Source organism: Coregonus clupeaformis, chromosome 8 (genome assembly GCF_020615455.1).
Source record: "Coregonus clupeaformis isolate EN_2021a chromosome 8, ASM2061545v1, whole genome shotgun sequence".
NCBI classification, from domain to species: Eukaryota; Metazoa; Chordata; class Actinopteri; order Salmoniformes; family Salmonidae; genus Coregonus; species Coregonus clupeaformis.
The window spans coordinates 2280896-2296180 of record NC_059199.1 but is presented as its reverse complement, the minus strand read 5'-3'; the positions used below and the strand labels follow the sequence as shown (position 1 = coordinate 2296180).

Here is a 15285-nt window from a genome sequence, read left to right as displayed (position 1 = left end):
CGCTTTTATCGATTCAGGTGCCGATGGAAGCTTTCTTGATGCCGAAGTTGGTGGAACAGCTGGGGCTTTCCAAGGAGCAATTGCCGGAAGCCATTGAAGCGACCACTCTGAACGGCAGTAGTCTGGCACGTATCACGATGAGGACTGAACCGGTTAAGATGCGGTTGTCGGGAATCATTCTGAGATGATTTCATTCTTCATTCTGCCGTCTTCCCATGTTCCTCTGGTCCTTGGATACCCCTGGCTGAAGGAACACAATCCCACGTTCGATTGGGTGACGGGCAAGGTAACGAGTTGGAGCCTTGATTGTCATGCTAACTGTCTCAAGACTGCCTGCCCCCATTCGGTTCCCAGTCAGGTGATTGAGGCTAAACCCCTAGATTTGTCCCTGGTTCCCGAGACATATCACGATTTGGGGGAAGTTTTCAGTAAGCAGAAGGCTCTGTCACTCCCTCCCCACCGACCATATGATTGTGCCATCAACCTGGTTCCTGGAGCTGTCTACCCCAAGGGAAGGTTATACAGTATCTCCCGACCTGAACGTGAGGCGTTGGAGACCTACATCAAGGAGTCCCTAGCTGCTGGTCTCGTTCGTCCCTCGTCATCACCCCTGGGGGCTGGATTCTTCTTTGTGGGTAAGAAGGTTGGCTCTCTTCGACCGTGTATTGATTATCGGGGGGTTGAATGACATCACGGTCAAGAACAAGTATCCCCTGCCCTTGATGAGTGCTGCCTTCGACTCCTTACAGGGTGCTACGGTGTTCACCAAGCTAGACCTACGCAATGCGTATCACCTGGTCCGGATCAGAGAGGGGACGAGTGGTTGACGGGTTTCAATACACCGATGGGTCACTTCGAGTATCAGGTGATGCCGTTTGGACTGACCAATGCTCCAGCGGTATTCCAGAGTATGGTGAACGACGTCCTGAGAGATATGATCGGTCTCTTTGTGTTTGTTTACCTGGATGACATTCTGATCTTCTCGAAGGAACCTTCCGACCACGTCCAGCATGTCCGGCAGGTTCTGCAGCGATTGTTGGAGAATCGCCTGTTCGTGAAGGCCGAGAAGTGCGAGTTTCACGCCCACACGACATCCTTTCTCGGGTACATCATCTCCAGGGGAGAGATTAGGATGGACCAGGAGAAGGTTAGAGCGGTTCTGGAATGGGCCCAGCCCGGTACGAGATTGCAGCTCCAGAGATTTTTGGGGTTTGCGAATTTCTACCGCAGATTCATCCGGGATTACAGCCGTGTGGCCGCTCCATTAACTGCCTTGACTTCCAGTATCAGGATCGTCAAGTGGAATCCGGAGGCGGATCGTGCGTTTCTGGATTTGAAGAGGCGATTCACCAACGCACCGATTCTCTCTCAACCGGACACGGCCCGTCAGTTCGTCGTTGAAGTGGACGCGTCTGATGTGGGAGTTGGCGCCATCCTGTCGCAGCGATGCTCCACGGACAGTAAACTCCATCCCTGCGCCTACTACTCTCGCGCCTTTCGCCTGCGGAGAGGAATTACGATGTGGGTAACCGGGAGCTTCTCGCGGTGAAACTTGCCTTGGAGGAGTGGCGCCACTGGTTGGAGGGCGGAGCAACCGTTTATTGTCTGGACTGACCACAAGAATCTTGCTTACGTGCAATCGGCTAAACGTCTCAACTCCCGTCAGGCCAGGTGGGCGTTGTTTTTCGGACGATTCAAGTTTTTCCCTGACGTTCCGACCTGGATCTAAGAACGGCAAGGCGGACGCCTTGTCCCGGATGTTCTCCAAGACGGAGGAGAGTGGGTCCAAGACCGAGACAATCCTCCCCGGAACTGCGTCGTGGGAGCAGTTATGTGGAAGATTGAGGAGGAGGTGCTGGCGGCCCTTCGGACTCAGCCCGGTCCCGGTAACGGTCCACCCGGTCGGTTGTTTGTGCCTGAGTCGGTTCGTCCTGCTGTCCTCAAATGGTCCCACGCCAGCAAGATGGCTTGTCACCCTGGCGTGGCTCGGACAATGGCGTTTCTTCGCAGACGTTTTTGGTGGCCTGCCATGGCCGAGGATACTCGGGGTTTTGTTGCTGCCTGTCCAGTGTGTGCGCAGAATAAGAGTACCAATCGGCCCAGCTCTGGACTACTTCACCCCCTTCCTATTCCCCGGCGACCATGGTCGCATCTGGCCCTGGACTTCGTCACTGGGTTGCCCGCTTCTGAGGGGAACACGGTCGTTCTGACTATCGTGGACAGATTCAGCAAGTTCGCCCACTTTGTGCCTATTGCCAAGCTTCCCTCTGCCTCGGAGACGTCCGAGATCCTGGTTAGGGGAGGTTTTCAGGGTCCACGGTTTGCCCAGTGATATCGTTTCCCGACCGTGGCCCTCAGTTTACCTCTGCTGTCTGGAAGTCCTTCTGTTTGGCCATTGGAGCTACAGTCAGTCTCACATCTGGTTTTCACCCCCAATCCAATGGTCAGGCGGAGAGAGCCAACCAGAAGATGGAATCCACGCTACGCTGTCTGGTCTCTTCCAACCCCACCTCCTGGGTCTCTCAGTTGCCTTGGGTTGAGTATGCCCACAATACTCTTCCTACATCTGCCACTGGGATGTCTCCCTTCCAGTGCCTGTATGGCTACCAACCTCCCCTGTTTCCTTCTCAGGAGAAGGAGCTCTCGGTGCCTTCTGTTCAGGCCCATATTCGTCGTTGCCACCGGACCTGGCATCGGGCCAGAAAGGCACTCCTTAGAGTTTCGGACCGGTATCAGCTCCAGGCGAATCGTCGCCGGATCCCCGCTCCCACCTATACCATCGGAGATAGGGTTTGGTTGGCCACACGGGATCTTCCGTTACGGACTGAGTCTAGGAAGTTGTTACCGAAGTTCATTGGTCCGTTTGTGGTGGAGAAGGTGATCAATCCAGTGGCAGTTCGACTCAAACTACCTAGGACGCTCAGAGTCCATCCCACCTTTCATGTCTCCTGCCTCAAGCCTGTCTTCCTCAGTCCTCTGTTGCCTCCTCCGCCTCCTCCTCCTCCTCCTCGGATGATCGGAGGTGGTCCTGCCTACACGGTGCGTCGCATCATGGATTCCAGACGGCGGGGCCGGGGTTTCCAGTATCTCGTGGACTGGGAGGGGTATGGCCCTGAAGAGAGGAGTTGGATTCCGCGGCGACAGGTCCTAGATGCGGACCTCATCAGTGACTTCTACCGCCTCCATCCTGGCGCTCCGGGAGTCCGCCCGGTGGCGTTCGTCGGAGGGGGTACTGTGACGATCCCGGCTGTCTGAGTCGGGTCCTGTCTGGTGACTAGTGTTCCTGTTCGTAATCTCCAGTTTCCCGAGGGTTCGGGAACGCTCCGGGGAGCGCTCTTGTTTTCCGCACCTGCATCCCATCAGCAATCTGCACACCTGGTCCTGATCATCACCCTTCTTAGGCTCTGGCCCAACATCCAGTTCCTGCCGGATCGTTAGCCATGAACAGTATGTTTGTCAGCGTATCAGTCTCTGAGCCATTAGTGTTAGTTTTGTTGTTTTGCACCTTTTTGACTTGCTGTGTACTGACCTCCGTTTTGTTCTGTCTGCAGTCTCTCACCCGGAACCTTCACCCAACCTCTGCCTGATGGTCGGCGGCTGCCGAGCCAGTACCGGACCAACCACTGCACCCTCAACAACCCATCCACGCCACCCGCTCTGTTCCCTGGATTATTCAGCCTCACTCGGAATCTATTAATAAACACTCACCTTTGTCTCCACGTACCTTGTCCTGGTCTGCTTCTGGGTTCTGGCTTAGTTAACCGTGACAGCTACTCAATGTTCATTTACTAAACCACCATCGCATTATAAAGAGCTGTGGTGTATAAAACCATCAAGCCATGGGTGAGTGGGTGAGTGGGTGAGTGGGTGAGTGGGTGAGTGATTGTGTGTGTGTGTGTGTGAGAGAGTGAGTGTTTGTTTGTGTGTCTATTAGACAATTAAACCATTAACCTGAGAAGCTCTAAAGACATCCAGGAGTACACTACACTAAAACATATCTTCACTTCCTCTCACAAAGACCCATGCAGGCAGCATTTCCTCTTCCTGATTTGAGAAGTTGAAAGGCATAGTTTAAGCCAGCCCCTTTGACCTTTTTCAATAGCCACTTGCTACAGTTCCTACTTTGGGATATGAACTCATGGATACCATTTTTATGTCTCTGCATGCAGTTTTGAGGAAGTTGCTAACTAGAGCAAAGTACAGAGAGATCCTTGTTGAAAATCTGCTCCAGAGCGCACAGGACCTCGGACTGGGGCGAATGTTCACCTTCTAACAGAACAACGACCCTAAGCACACAGCCAAGACAACGCAGGAGTAGCTTCGGGACAAGTCTCTGAATGTTCTTGAGTGGCCCAGCCAGAGCCCGGACTTGAAGCCGATCGAACATCCCTGGAGAGACCTGAAAATAGCTGTGCAGCGACACTCCCCTTCCAACCTGACAGAGCTTGAGAGGATCTGCAGAGAAGAATGGGAGAAACTTCCCAAACACAGGTGTGCCAAGCTTGTAGAAGACTCGAGGCTGTAATCGCTGCCTAAGGTGCTTCAACAAAGTACTGAGTAAAGGGTCTGAATACTTATGTAAATGTGATATATCAGTTTTTAATTTTTTATACATTTGCAAAAATGTATAAAAACCTGTTTTTGCTTTGTCATTATGGGGTATTGTGTGTAGACTGATGAGGCTTTAACGTGACAAAATGTTGAAAAAGTCAAGGGGTCTGAATACTTTCTGAATGTACTGTATACTCCCCTCTCCGGAGGAAGGAGATCCAGCCAGTAGAAGATAGAGTGCCATGTAACCCCCCTCCCCCTATCACTTCCGTCCCAGGAGGGCCATCCAAACCTGGCTCCATCTTCTTGATTACCCCGGGGGCCACAGCTCCAGATGTTGGATAGGAGGCATGGGGAGGAATGTGGGAGGATGGGGAGGACGGCTAACAGGTGCAGGAGGTGCAGCCGAGTTTGGAAAATAGCCTGATTTAAAAGTTTTCAACAACCTCGGATGAGAAGCAGGGGAGCAAGGGGATCGGTTGGGAGTTTTAGGTCATTTTGTAGACAGTTATAGATGGTGCCATCTACTGGATGGACGTTGTATTGAGTTTGGTCCTCTGTAGCTCAGTTGTTAGAGCATGGCACTTGCAACGCCAGGACGGTGGGTTCGATTCCCGGGACAGCCCGTATGTAAAAAAAAAAAGTATGCACACATGACTAAGTAGCTTTGGATAACAATTGTCTGCTAAAGGGCATATGTAGGGTTTGATACCTAACGGTTTCTCAACCATGCTACTTTGCATCAACAAGGACCTTGCTATTAGAAGCCTTTGGGGAGAAAGCTGGGTTCGGCCTTCTAGGAACTCTCTCTCTCTAACTGATTATTTAAGGACCCAACAAAGAGTACATTTGATTGACTGGATAATGATTGTTCCGATAGGCTATTTGATTTACAGACGTATTGATTCTCAATTTGACAAGATTGATTGACTGACCGACTTGACATCAATTTATCGATTGCCATGGTGTCTCTGACCACACGTTTGACTAACTGCCAGTTGGAGTTACTGACTGACTGATTGACTGATTGATTAGCTGACTGGAGGTCAGTGTTGCGTTGGTCCACTCACCGTCTCTGCCTCTCCTGTCCAGAGTGGCCTTGGCGAGGCCGGCGGAGCAGTAGAGGAAGCCGTCCATGAAGGATGGAGCATCAGACGGAAAACTGGTCTCTGAGGATGACTCCAACTTGGGGAAATCTACACAGAGACACAAAGAGAGACACTGAGCCTATACGTGCAACACAACATAACTTCAACATAGATGTACAGAGAGACAGTCTACAGTTGAAGTCGGAAGTTTACATACACCTTAGCCAAATACATTTAAACTCAGTTTTTCACAATTCCTGACATTTAATCCTAGTAAAAAATCCCTGTCTTAGGTCAGTTAGGATCACCACTTTATTTGAAGAATGTGAAATGTCAGAATAATATTAAAGAGAATGATTTATTTAAGCTTTTATTTCTTTCATCACATTCCCAGTGGGTCAGAAGTTTACATACACTCAATTAATATTTGGTAGCATTGCCTTTAAAGTGTTTAACTTGGGTCAAATGTTTCAGGTAGCCTTCCACAAGCTTCACACAATAAGTTGGGTGAATTTTGACCCATTCCTCCTGACAGAGCTGGTGTAACTGAGTCAGGTTTGTAGGCCTCCTTGCTCGCACACACTTTTTCTGTTCTGCCCACAAATGTTCTATAGGATTGAGGTCAGGGCTTTGTGATGGCCACTCCAATACCTTGACTTTGTTGTCCTTAAGCCATTTTGCCACAACTTTGGAAGTATGCTTGGGGTCACTAATTCATTGTCCATTTGGGAGACCCATTTGCGACCAAGCTTTAACTTCCTGACTGATGTCTTGAGATGTTGCTTCAATATATCCACATCATTTTCCACAAGTCTAGTTCATCCTTGGGAGCAATTTCCAAATGCCTGAAGGTACCACGTTCATCTGTACAAACAATAGCATGCAAGTATAAACACCATGGGACCACGCAGCCATCATACCGCTCAGGAAGGAGACGCATTCTGTCTCCTAGAGATGAACGTACTTTGATGCGAAAAGTGCAAATCAGTCCCAGAAGAACAGCAAAAGACCTTGTGAAGATGCTGGAGGAAACAGGTACAAAAGTATCTATATCCACAGTAAAACGAGCCCTATATCGACATAACCTGAAAGGCCGCTCAGCAAGGAAGAAGCCACTGCTCCAAAACAGACTTAAAAAAGCCCTACTATGGTTTGCAACTGCACATGGGGACAAAGATTGTACTTTTTGGAGAAATATCCTCTGGTCTGATGAAACAAAAATAGAACTGTTTGGCCATAATGAACATCGTTATGTTTGGAGGAAAAAGGTGGTGGCTTACAAGCCGAAGAACACCATCCCAACCGTGAAGCACGGGGGTGGCAGCATCATGCTGTGGGGGTGCTTTGCTGCAGGAGAGACTGGTGCACTTCACAAAATAGATGGCATCATGAGAAAGGAAAATGATGTGGATATATTGAAGCAACATCTCAAGACATCAGTCAGGAAGTTAAAGCTTGGTCGCAAATGGGTCTCCCAAATGGACAATGACCCCAAGCATACTTCCAAAGTTGTGGCAAAATGGCTTAAGGACAACAAAGTCAAGGTATTGGAGTGGCCATCACAAAGCCCTGACCTCAATCCTATAGAACATTTGTGGGCAGAACTGAAAAAGCGTGTGCGAGCAAGGAGGCCTACAAACCTGACTTAGTTACACCAGCTCTGTCAGGAGGAATGGGCCAAAATTCACCCAACTTATTGTGGGAAGCTTGTGGAAGGCTACCTGAAACGTTTGACCCAAGTTAACAATATAAAGGCAATGATCCCAAATACTAATTGAGTTTATGTAAACTTCTGACCCACTGGGAATGTGATGAAAGAAATAAAAGCTTAAATAAATCGTTCTCTCTACTATTACTCTGACATTTCACATTCCTAAAATAAAGTGGTGATCCTAACTGACCTAAGACAGGTAATTTATACTAGGATTAACTGTCAGGAATTGTGAAAAACTGAGTTTAAATGTATTTGGCTAAGGTGTATGTAAACTTCTGACTTCAACTGTATGTGCATCCTCATCACACAGAACAACTGTTCTATCCCACTAAACCAGTAGTATCTGTTCCATCCCACTAAACCAGTAGTATCTGTTCTATCCCACTAAACCAGTAGTATCTGTTCTATCCCACTAAACCAGTAGTATCTGTTCTATCCCACTAAACCAGTAGTATCTGTTCTATCCCACTAAACCAGTAGTATCTGTTCTATCCCACTAAACCAGTAGTATCTGTTCCATCCCACTAAACCAGTAGTATCTGTTCCATCCCACTAAACCAGTAGTATCTGTTCTATCCCACTAAACCAGTAGTATCTGTTCTATCCCACTAAACCAGTAGTATCTGTTCTATCCCACTAAACCAGTAGTATCTGTTCTATCCCACTAAACCAGTAGTATCTGTTCTATCCCACTAAACCAGTAGTATCTGTTCTATCCCACTAAACCAGTAGTATCTGTTCTATCCCACTAAACCAGTAGTAATGCAATAGGGGGGTTTAGAGAATGAAAGAAGGCAAGGACTATTGGTAAAGATGAACTAACATAAAATAGCTCGCCCATCGTTGATTTATTGGATTAAATGTAACTTTATTTCAATGCTTCTGCTTATTTCTGTTTTTTGGGGGTTTGCTGTTCCTGCAAAGCACCTTGGGATGTTTTTGAGTCCCTCTTCAGGAGCTTATTGATAACACTAATCCCAGCTGTGCCTCTTTACTCAAATATCTACAATTTTTATTTATATATTTATGTATTGACGCACTCATTCATCTATTTATTATTGCTGTCGCTCAGTCGTTTAATCCCAAGGTTATTCACACAAGGTGTTTCGTGAAAGTTTTAAGGCAGAGTGAAAACTCTTGAGTCTCTTGAAAATTTTGAGAAATCCTCAGTTCCGCCTCTTTCTCCAGCACGACACACTATTTTTTATTATCTTCTCTCTCCTTTCCCTCTCTCTCTTTCTCTCACTCCCTCTTGCTTCTTTTAAGAGCTCCCCACGTTCAACCTTATCGTTCTCAAATTCAATTAGCTCCAATGCTTGAGTTACATTTTTGGCAGGAGCCCTGGCTATACCTCAAGAGATTTTATCACCTTCCCGAGCCCCCTCATCAAACAAGGTAAAATTACTTCAATTGAAATCCTTTTAATTGAAGGACCCACCCTCCCCTCCTCCATCGATCCCCCCCCCACCCCCCTCCTCCCCTCCTCCAGCTTCACATCCCTCTTCTCTAAAACGAAAGGACCTGAAACTGCTACGAGAGTCAAAGCCGATGTGGAGATTTCCGAAATTGTGATTATTTGTGATCTTGTTTAGATTCTGAGTCTCCATTGGCTACTCACTGATGTGAATCTCACACAGACATTTTCCAATTGGAGCTTCCACTTATGTTCAAAGTCGACTCAGAGGGGACCAATACCCATCAACCTTTTGGCAGGTAAACAACATGACTACAAACAAGTCAAGTCGTTAGCTACTGTAAAATATTCTGTGTTTACTGGATCTGAAAGCACCAGTGCCAATAGATCTAGCTTCTCAGCGAGAGACCCTGTGTTAGACTGTATGTTTGGCCCTTTAAACAGTCCCGTTGGGCCCCTTAGATGACAATGTAAACTGCTGTCTCTGTAGCGCTGTCCTGTTGTTTGTGGAAGTCACAGCCTATTTCTCGGCTGTGCTGATTGGCTAACTCCCCAGTGAGGGAGGTGACATGACAGAGTGCCCAATTAGCTTTCGGGACGGTCGGCACGGTAACGGTCCTGTAGCGATCCAAAACCACAACAGTCTGTCTGTGACCCTGGCCTTCGGAACAGGACACTGTGACAACATCCACACACACACTGGCATACACACACACACACTGGCATACACACACACACACACATGCCTTGTAGAAAGTATGGATTGACAACTTCTAGGAGGGCTTTAAAGTGCAAGGAGTCTAAACATACCTAGGTAGAAACACACACAGGCACACACCTAGACAAACACACACACACACACACACACACAGGCGTCCATGTGTTAGCTAGCTCTTCCTGAGAACAGCTCCCGGTGACCCCGTCATGACCCCTAATGAGCTGAGGGGGTTAGCTAGGGTGCAGACAGTGGTGTGTGTGTGTGTGTGTGTGTGTGTGTGTGTGTGTGTGTGTGAAACAACAACAAACAACCCAGCAGCTGTCACTAATAACACTGTGGGGAGATGAAAATAGTTGATTTTGTATTACCCACAGAAAGCAGGAGGAATGTTTAATGTGGCTGGAGATATGAGGCGCCAGGGACGGTGGTGTCGTCCAAAAAGGTATACTTCTGACTCATCTGTCCATAGAACATTCTTCCAAGAGTCTTGATGATCAAACTTCAGTCAACATGACGAGATGGGTCCCATTATGTCTGGGGAAAACCAAACACTGCAATTCCACAGTAAGAACCGCATACCAACAGTCAAGCATGGTGGTGGTAGTGTGATGGTTTGGGGATGCTTTGCTGCCTCAGGACCTGGACGACTTGCCTTAATAGAAGGAGTCATGAATTCTGCTCTGTATCAAATAATTCTACAGGAGAATGTCAGGCCGTCCATCTGTGAGATGACGCTGAAGCGCACTTGGGTCATGCAGCAAGACAATGATCCAAAACACACACATTTTAAGTTTTGGAATGGCCTAGTCAAAGTCCAGACCTAATCCCAATTGGGATGTTGTGGCAGGACTTGAAACGAGCAGTTCATGCTTGAAAACCCACAAATGTGGCTGAGTTAAAGCAGTTCTGCATGGAAGGCCCAAATTCCTCCACAGCGATGTGAGAGACTGATCAACAACTACAGGAAGTGTTCGGTTGCAGTCAAGTGTAAGGGGGCAATTATTTTTCACACAGGGGAATTGGGTGTTGCATAACTTTGTTAATAAAGTAAATGAAATAAGCATCTATTTTTTTTTTGTTATTTGTAAACTCAGGTTCCCTTGATCTAATCTTAGGCTTTGGTTGAAGATCTGATAACATTCAGTATCAAAAATATGAAAATGTAGAGAAAATCAGAAAGGGGGCAAATACTTTTAACGACACTGTAGGTCCAGTGATGCTAAGACGTAACCATTAGGTCTGCAACTATCTATAATAGACACTGACTGATAAATAAATAACATTTTAACCTGGAATCTTACAAAACCTTACTTGATAATAAAGCCTATATTTCACTCTACAAGACCTTCTCATTACTAGGAGAATTCTCCCCCCTGCTTCCCACACAGTAACATTATGCCCAAATCTCTGTTTAGCCCCAAAAGGAGGAACCTCTAAAATAATCTCCCAGTTATGAGACAACAGTCATTGGTTAATACTAGACAATAATGGATGGTGGACATTATCGATTCGGCCCTGCACTATTCCCCAACCAGGAAGAGACATCGCTTCAGAGAGTAAACATTGGCCCTATCAACCGAATCAGGGGGGCCAGTGCTCAGCCTAATGAGGACAGCGCTCAGCACACAGGAACACATTAGGGTTATCTTAACATTGGTCTGAAGTTGGGGGAACGCCGAAGAAGAAGCTCCAAATGAGCACCCCACCATGGGATTAGAAGAGGGAGATGTTCTGTGATGGCTTAGTTTGAATTTGCTCTGCATCGCACACAGTGTGTCACAGTGACAACAACAATAGCTGATTGGACACACACAGTCTTATCTTCATTACACACACCTTTGATGAGGGTGAAGCAATTGTATGTGTCTGTCTGTGTGTGTCTGGTGTGTGTGTGTGTGTGTGTGTGTGTGTGTGTGTGTGTGTGTGTGTGTGTGTGTGTGTGTGTGTGTGCAGCGCGTACATGATCTAAATCAGGGTTCCTGGGAAAGTAGGTACAGTGGGGAAAAAAAGTATTTAGTCAGCCACCAATTGTGCAAGTTCTCCCACTTAAAAAGATGAGAGAGGCCTGTAATTTTCATCATAGGTACACGTCAACTATGACAGACAAAATGAGGAAAGAAAATTCAGAAAATCACATTGTAGGATTTTTTATGAATTTATTTGCAAATTATGGTGGAAAATAAGTATTTGGTCAATAACAAAAGTTTCTCAATACTTTGTTATATACCCTTTGTTGGCAATGACACAGGTCAAACGTTTTCTGTAAGTCTTCACAAGGTTTTCACACACTGTTGCTGGTATTTTGGCCCATTCCTCCATGCAGATCTCCTCTAGAGCAGTGATGTTTTGGGGCTGTCGCTGGGCAACACGGACTTTCAACTCCCTCCAAAGATTTTCTATGTGGTTGAGATTTGGAGACTGGCTAGGCCACTCCAGGACCTTGAAATGCTTCTTACGAAGCCACTCCTTCGTTGCCCGGGCGGTGTGTTTGGGATCATTGTCATGCTGAAAGACCCAGCCACGTTTCATCTTCAATGCCCTTGCTGATGGAAGGAGGTTTTCACTCAAAATCTCACGATACATGGCCCCATTCATTCTTTCCTTTACACGGATCAGTCGTCCTGGTCCCTTTGCAGAAAAACAGCCCCAAAGCATGATGTTTCCACCTCCATGCTTCACAGTAGGTATGGTGTTCTTTGGATGCAACTCAGCATTCTTTGTCATCCAAACACGACGAGTTGAGTTTTTACCAAAAAGTTCTATTTTGGTTTAATCTGACCATATGACATTCTCCCAATCCTCTTCTGGATCATCCAAATGCACTCTAGCAAACTTCAGACGGGCCTGGACATGTACTGGCTTAAGCAGGGGGACACGTCTGGCACTGCAGGATTTGAGTCCCTGGCGGCGTAGTGTGTTACTGATGGTAGGCTTTGTTACTTTGGTCCCAGCTCTCTGCAGGTCATTCACTAGGTCCCCCGTGTGGTTCTGGGATTTTTGCTCACCGTTCTTGTGATCATTTTGACCCCACGGGGTGAGATCTTGTGTGGAGCCCCATATCGAGGGAGATTATCAGTGGTCTTGTATGTCTTCCATTTCCTAATAATTGCTCCCACAGTTGATTTCTTCAAACCAAGCTGCTTACCTATTGCAGATTCAGTCTTCCCAGCCTGGTGTAGGTCTACAATTTTGTTTCTGGTGTCCATTGACAGCTCTTTAGTCTTTGCCATAGTGGAGTTTGGAGTGTGACTGTTTGAGGTTGTGGACAGGTGTCTTTTATACTGATAACAAGTTCAAACAGGTGCCATTAATACAGGTAACGAGTGGAGGACAGAGGAGCCTCTTAAAGAAGAAGTTACAGAGGAGCCTCTTAAAGAAGAAGTTACAGGTCTGTGAGAGCCAGAAATCTTGCTTGTTTGTAGGTGACCAAATACTTATTTTCCACCCTCTGGATTTTTTTTCTTCTCAATTTGTCTGTCATAGTTGACGTGTACCTATGATGAAAATTACAGGCCTCTCTCATCTTTTTAAGTGGGAGAACTTGCACAATTGGTGGCTGACTAAATACTTTTTTCCCCCACTGTAATTCCTTCGACAGAGCGGCCCTCTCTCTCCTCGACTTAAATCACTCTTATCACTACGCCCTGCAAGGAACCATCCGAGCACAACATGTGTGTCATGGGGGAATCATAACAGCACAACACACATCTGTAACATGCCTCCTACTACAGTACGCTAAGGGAATGACCCTTCACATACCGGTCTTGTAGGCAATTCTGGGGAGGAACGGCGGAGTGAGGAGATGAGAGGAGAAGTATGTTCTTCTCTATCTCCCTTTGTTCGCTCCTGCCTTCGCTCTCTATTCATGGGAGTGAGGGGAGAAATATAACGTCTCAAACTGTGCTTTTATGACTGGGAAGGCTGGCGTGAGGGAGAGTTTTAAACATGATTGGATTGTAAAGTAAAAAGACAACAGTCTGATTGTGTGTGGAGGGAGGGAGGGAGGGAGGGAGGCGCTGGACTGGGCTTGTCTGTGCGCTCATAAAACACCCAACATCTAGCCACTACTTTCAACAGCCTTTTCACAGATTTATATGGGAGAGACAGGACTGGCATGCCTGAATAGTGTATAAATGAGCTGTTATTTCCCTGTTGAAAAGGTTTGTGGCAGTACAAAGGGTGTCCAATGTGTGGCTGAAATGCCGGCGGATGACAACATGCTTTGTACGATGACTTAAGACACCCTTTTTTCTGAATACACACTCAGCGGCTGACAGACGCACAAACACACGGCCCTGCACACGCACACACATAGTGATTAGTAAAACATGATGGTATCGTAACACACACACACACCCAGCTAGCTAGCTACCTGAGAGCTTGTTGAGGTGTAGGAACTCCATTTGTAGTCTCTGCCCTGCCCTCTGGGCCAGTAGGTAGGGAGTCGAGTGGGTTGGATCTCCTGTAGCACACATCACATCAGCTCCACTGAACACCAATGCCATGGTCTCTACCACGTCAGGTAGAACCACAGCAGCACACAGTGCCTAGAGAGACAGATAGAGAGAGAGAGAGAGAGAGACAGATGAGAGAGAGAGAGAGAGAGAGAGAGAGAGAGAGAGAGAGAGAGAGAGAGAGAGAGAGAGAGAGAGAGAGAGAGAGAGGGACAGACAGACAGACAGACAGACAGACAGACAGACAGACAGACATTTTTATTTTAGTCATTTAGCAGGGCACATCGACATATTTTTCACCTAAATAGCCAAGCAACAATAATCACAAACACAATCCACCAACAACACAGGGAGAAGAAATAAAAACAAGAGAGAGAAACCCTTTAGTGAGTATATGAGTGTCACACTTGGACAGAAAACCATTTGCTATTTGAAATGGACTGTGAAATCCCCTGAATACATTTTAAAGGCTGTTGAGAGAACCACTTTTGAACTGAATGCAGGGTCAAGGGGAAGAATGCTATCCAACCAATTAAAATGGGATCTCTCTCCCTCCCTCCCTCCCTCCCGTTCTCGTCGATAAACACAATAGTGTATCCCCCCTAAACCAAAGAAGAGAGGCAGAGGTGAGGAATGGTGATAGTGCAATTCTTCCAAGCACGGAGCCAACGTGTTTTATCGATCCGCCAGAAACAAGGTCTGAAAGTGAGGCCAAGCACACCACGTACACACACACACACACACAAACACTAGGCTATAAAACATATCCACACAAACACTAAGGGCAGTGTTCAGTCAGTCAGATCATAGCAGAGAGATTTCATGTAGTTCAGTAATTGTCCCCCACGGTGAAATCGAGGAGGTAGTGCTGTGCTATTAACCCAAATGTCTGATATTTTTCAAACAATAATTGACAGATGTCGGTTCAAAAAAATTGAATTCCATTTAGTTTTTTAAAGTTATTTTTTTCTTCTGTGAGCTCAACGCGCAGATTGCACAGTTTCTCTAGAGATAAATCAGATCCTCTAGAGATAAATCAGATCCTCTAGAGATAAATCAGTTTCTCTAGAGATAAATCAGATCCTCTAGAGATAAATCAGATCCAGCCTAAACTGTGCGATGTTGTAGGGAGTTGTAGTTTCCAACAGGCCAATATTCTACATAGTTTAGCACATAAAACATGGTCATTAACTACAATGACCATAATCCATTGCGCACCAACTTGTCCAGTCTGTTTTTTTTTTGTTTTGTTTTTTTACACCTGCTACGGAAGAGACAAAAGAATGCACAATCGTGAGGGGATATAGAGAGCAGCTGTTGCTTCGGGAGGTATCTCTACCAAGAAC

The 15285-nt window shown here is 46.6% G+C and overlaps 1 protein-coding gene across 3 annotated transcripts in view; it reads right to left on the bottom strand.

Moving 5' to 3' along the window:
* Positions 1-15285, bottom strand: part of arap2 (ArfGAP with RhoGAP domain, ankyrin repeat and PH domain 2) — a 185281-nt gene that overhangs the window by 77905 nt on the left and 92091 nt on the right. For all 3 annotated transcript variants that reach the window (XR_006661293.1, XM_045221712.1, XM_045221713.1), the window contains exons 14-15: positions 13858-14032; positions 5622-5747 (exon numbers count right to left, since the gene is read on the bottom strand). Coding sequence is in view for 2 of the 3 variants with exons in the window: in XM_045221712.1 (XP_045077647.1) it covers positions 5622-5747; positions 13858-14032 (301 nt within the window). In the remaining variant the exon portion in view is untranslated. The remainder of the gene's footprint in view (positions 1-5621; positions 5748-13857; positions 14033-15285) is intronic.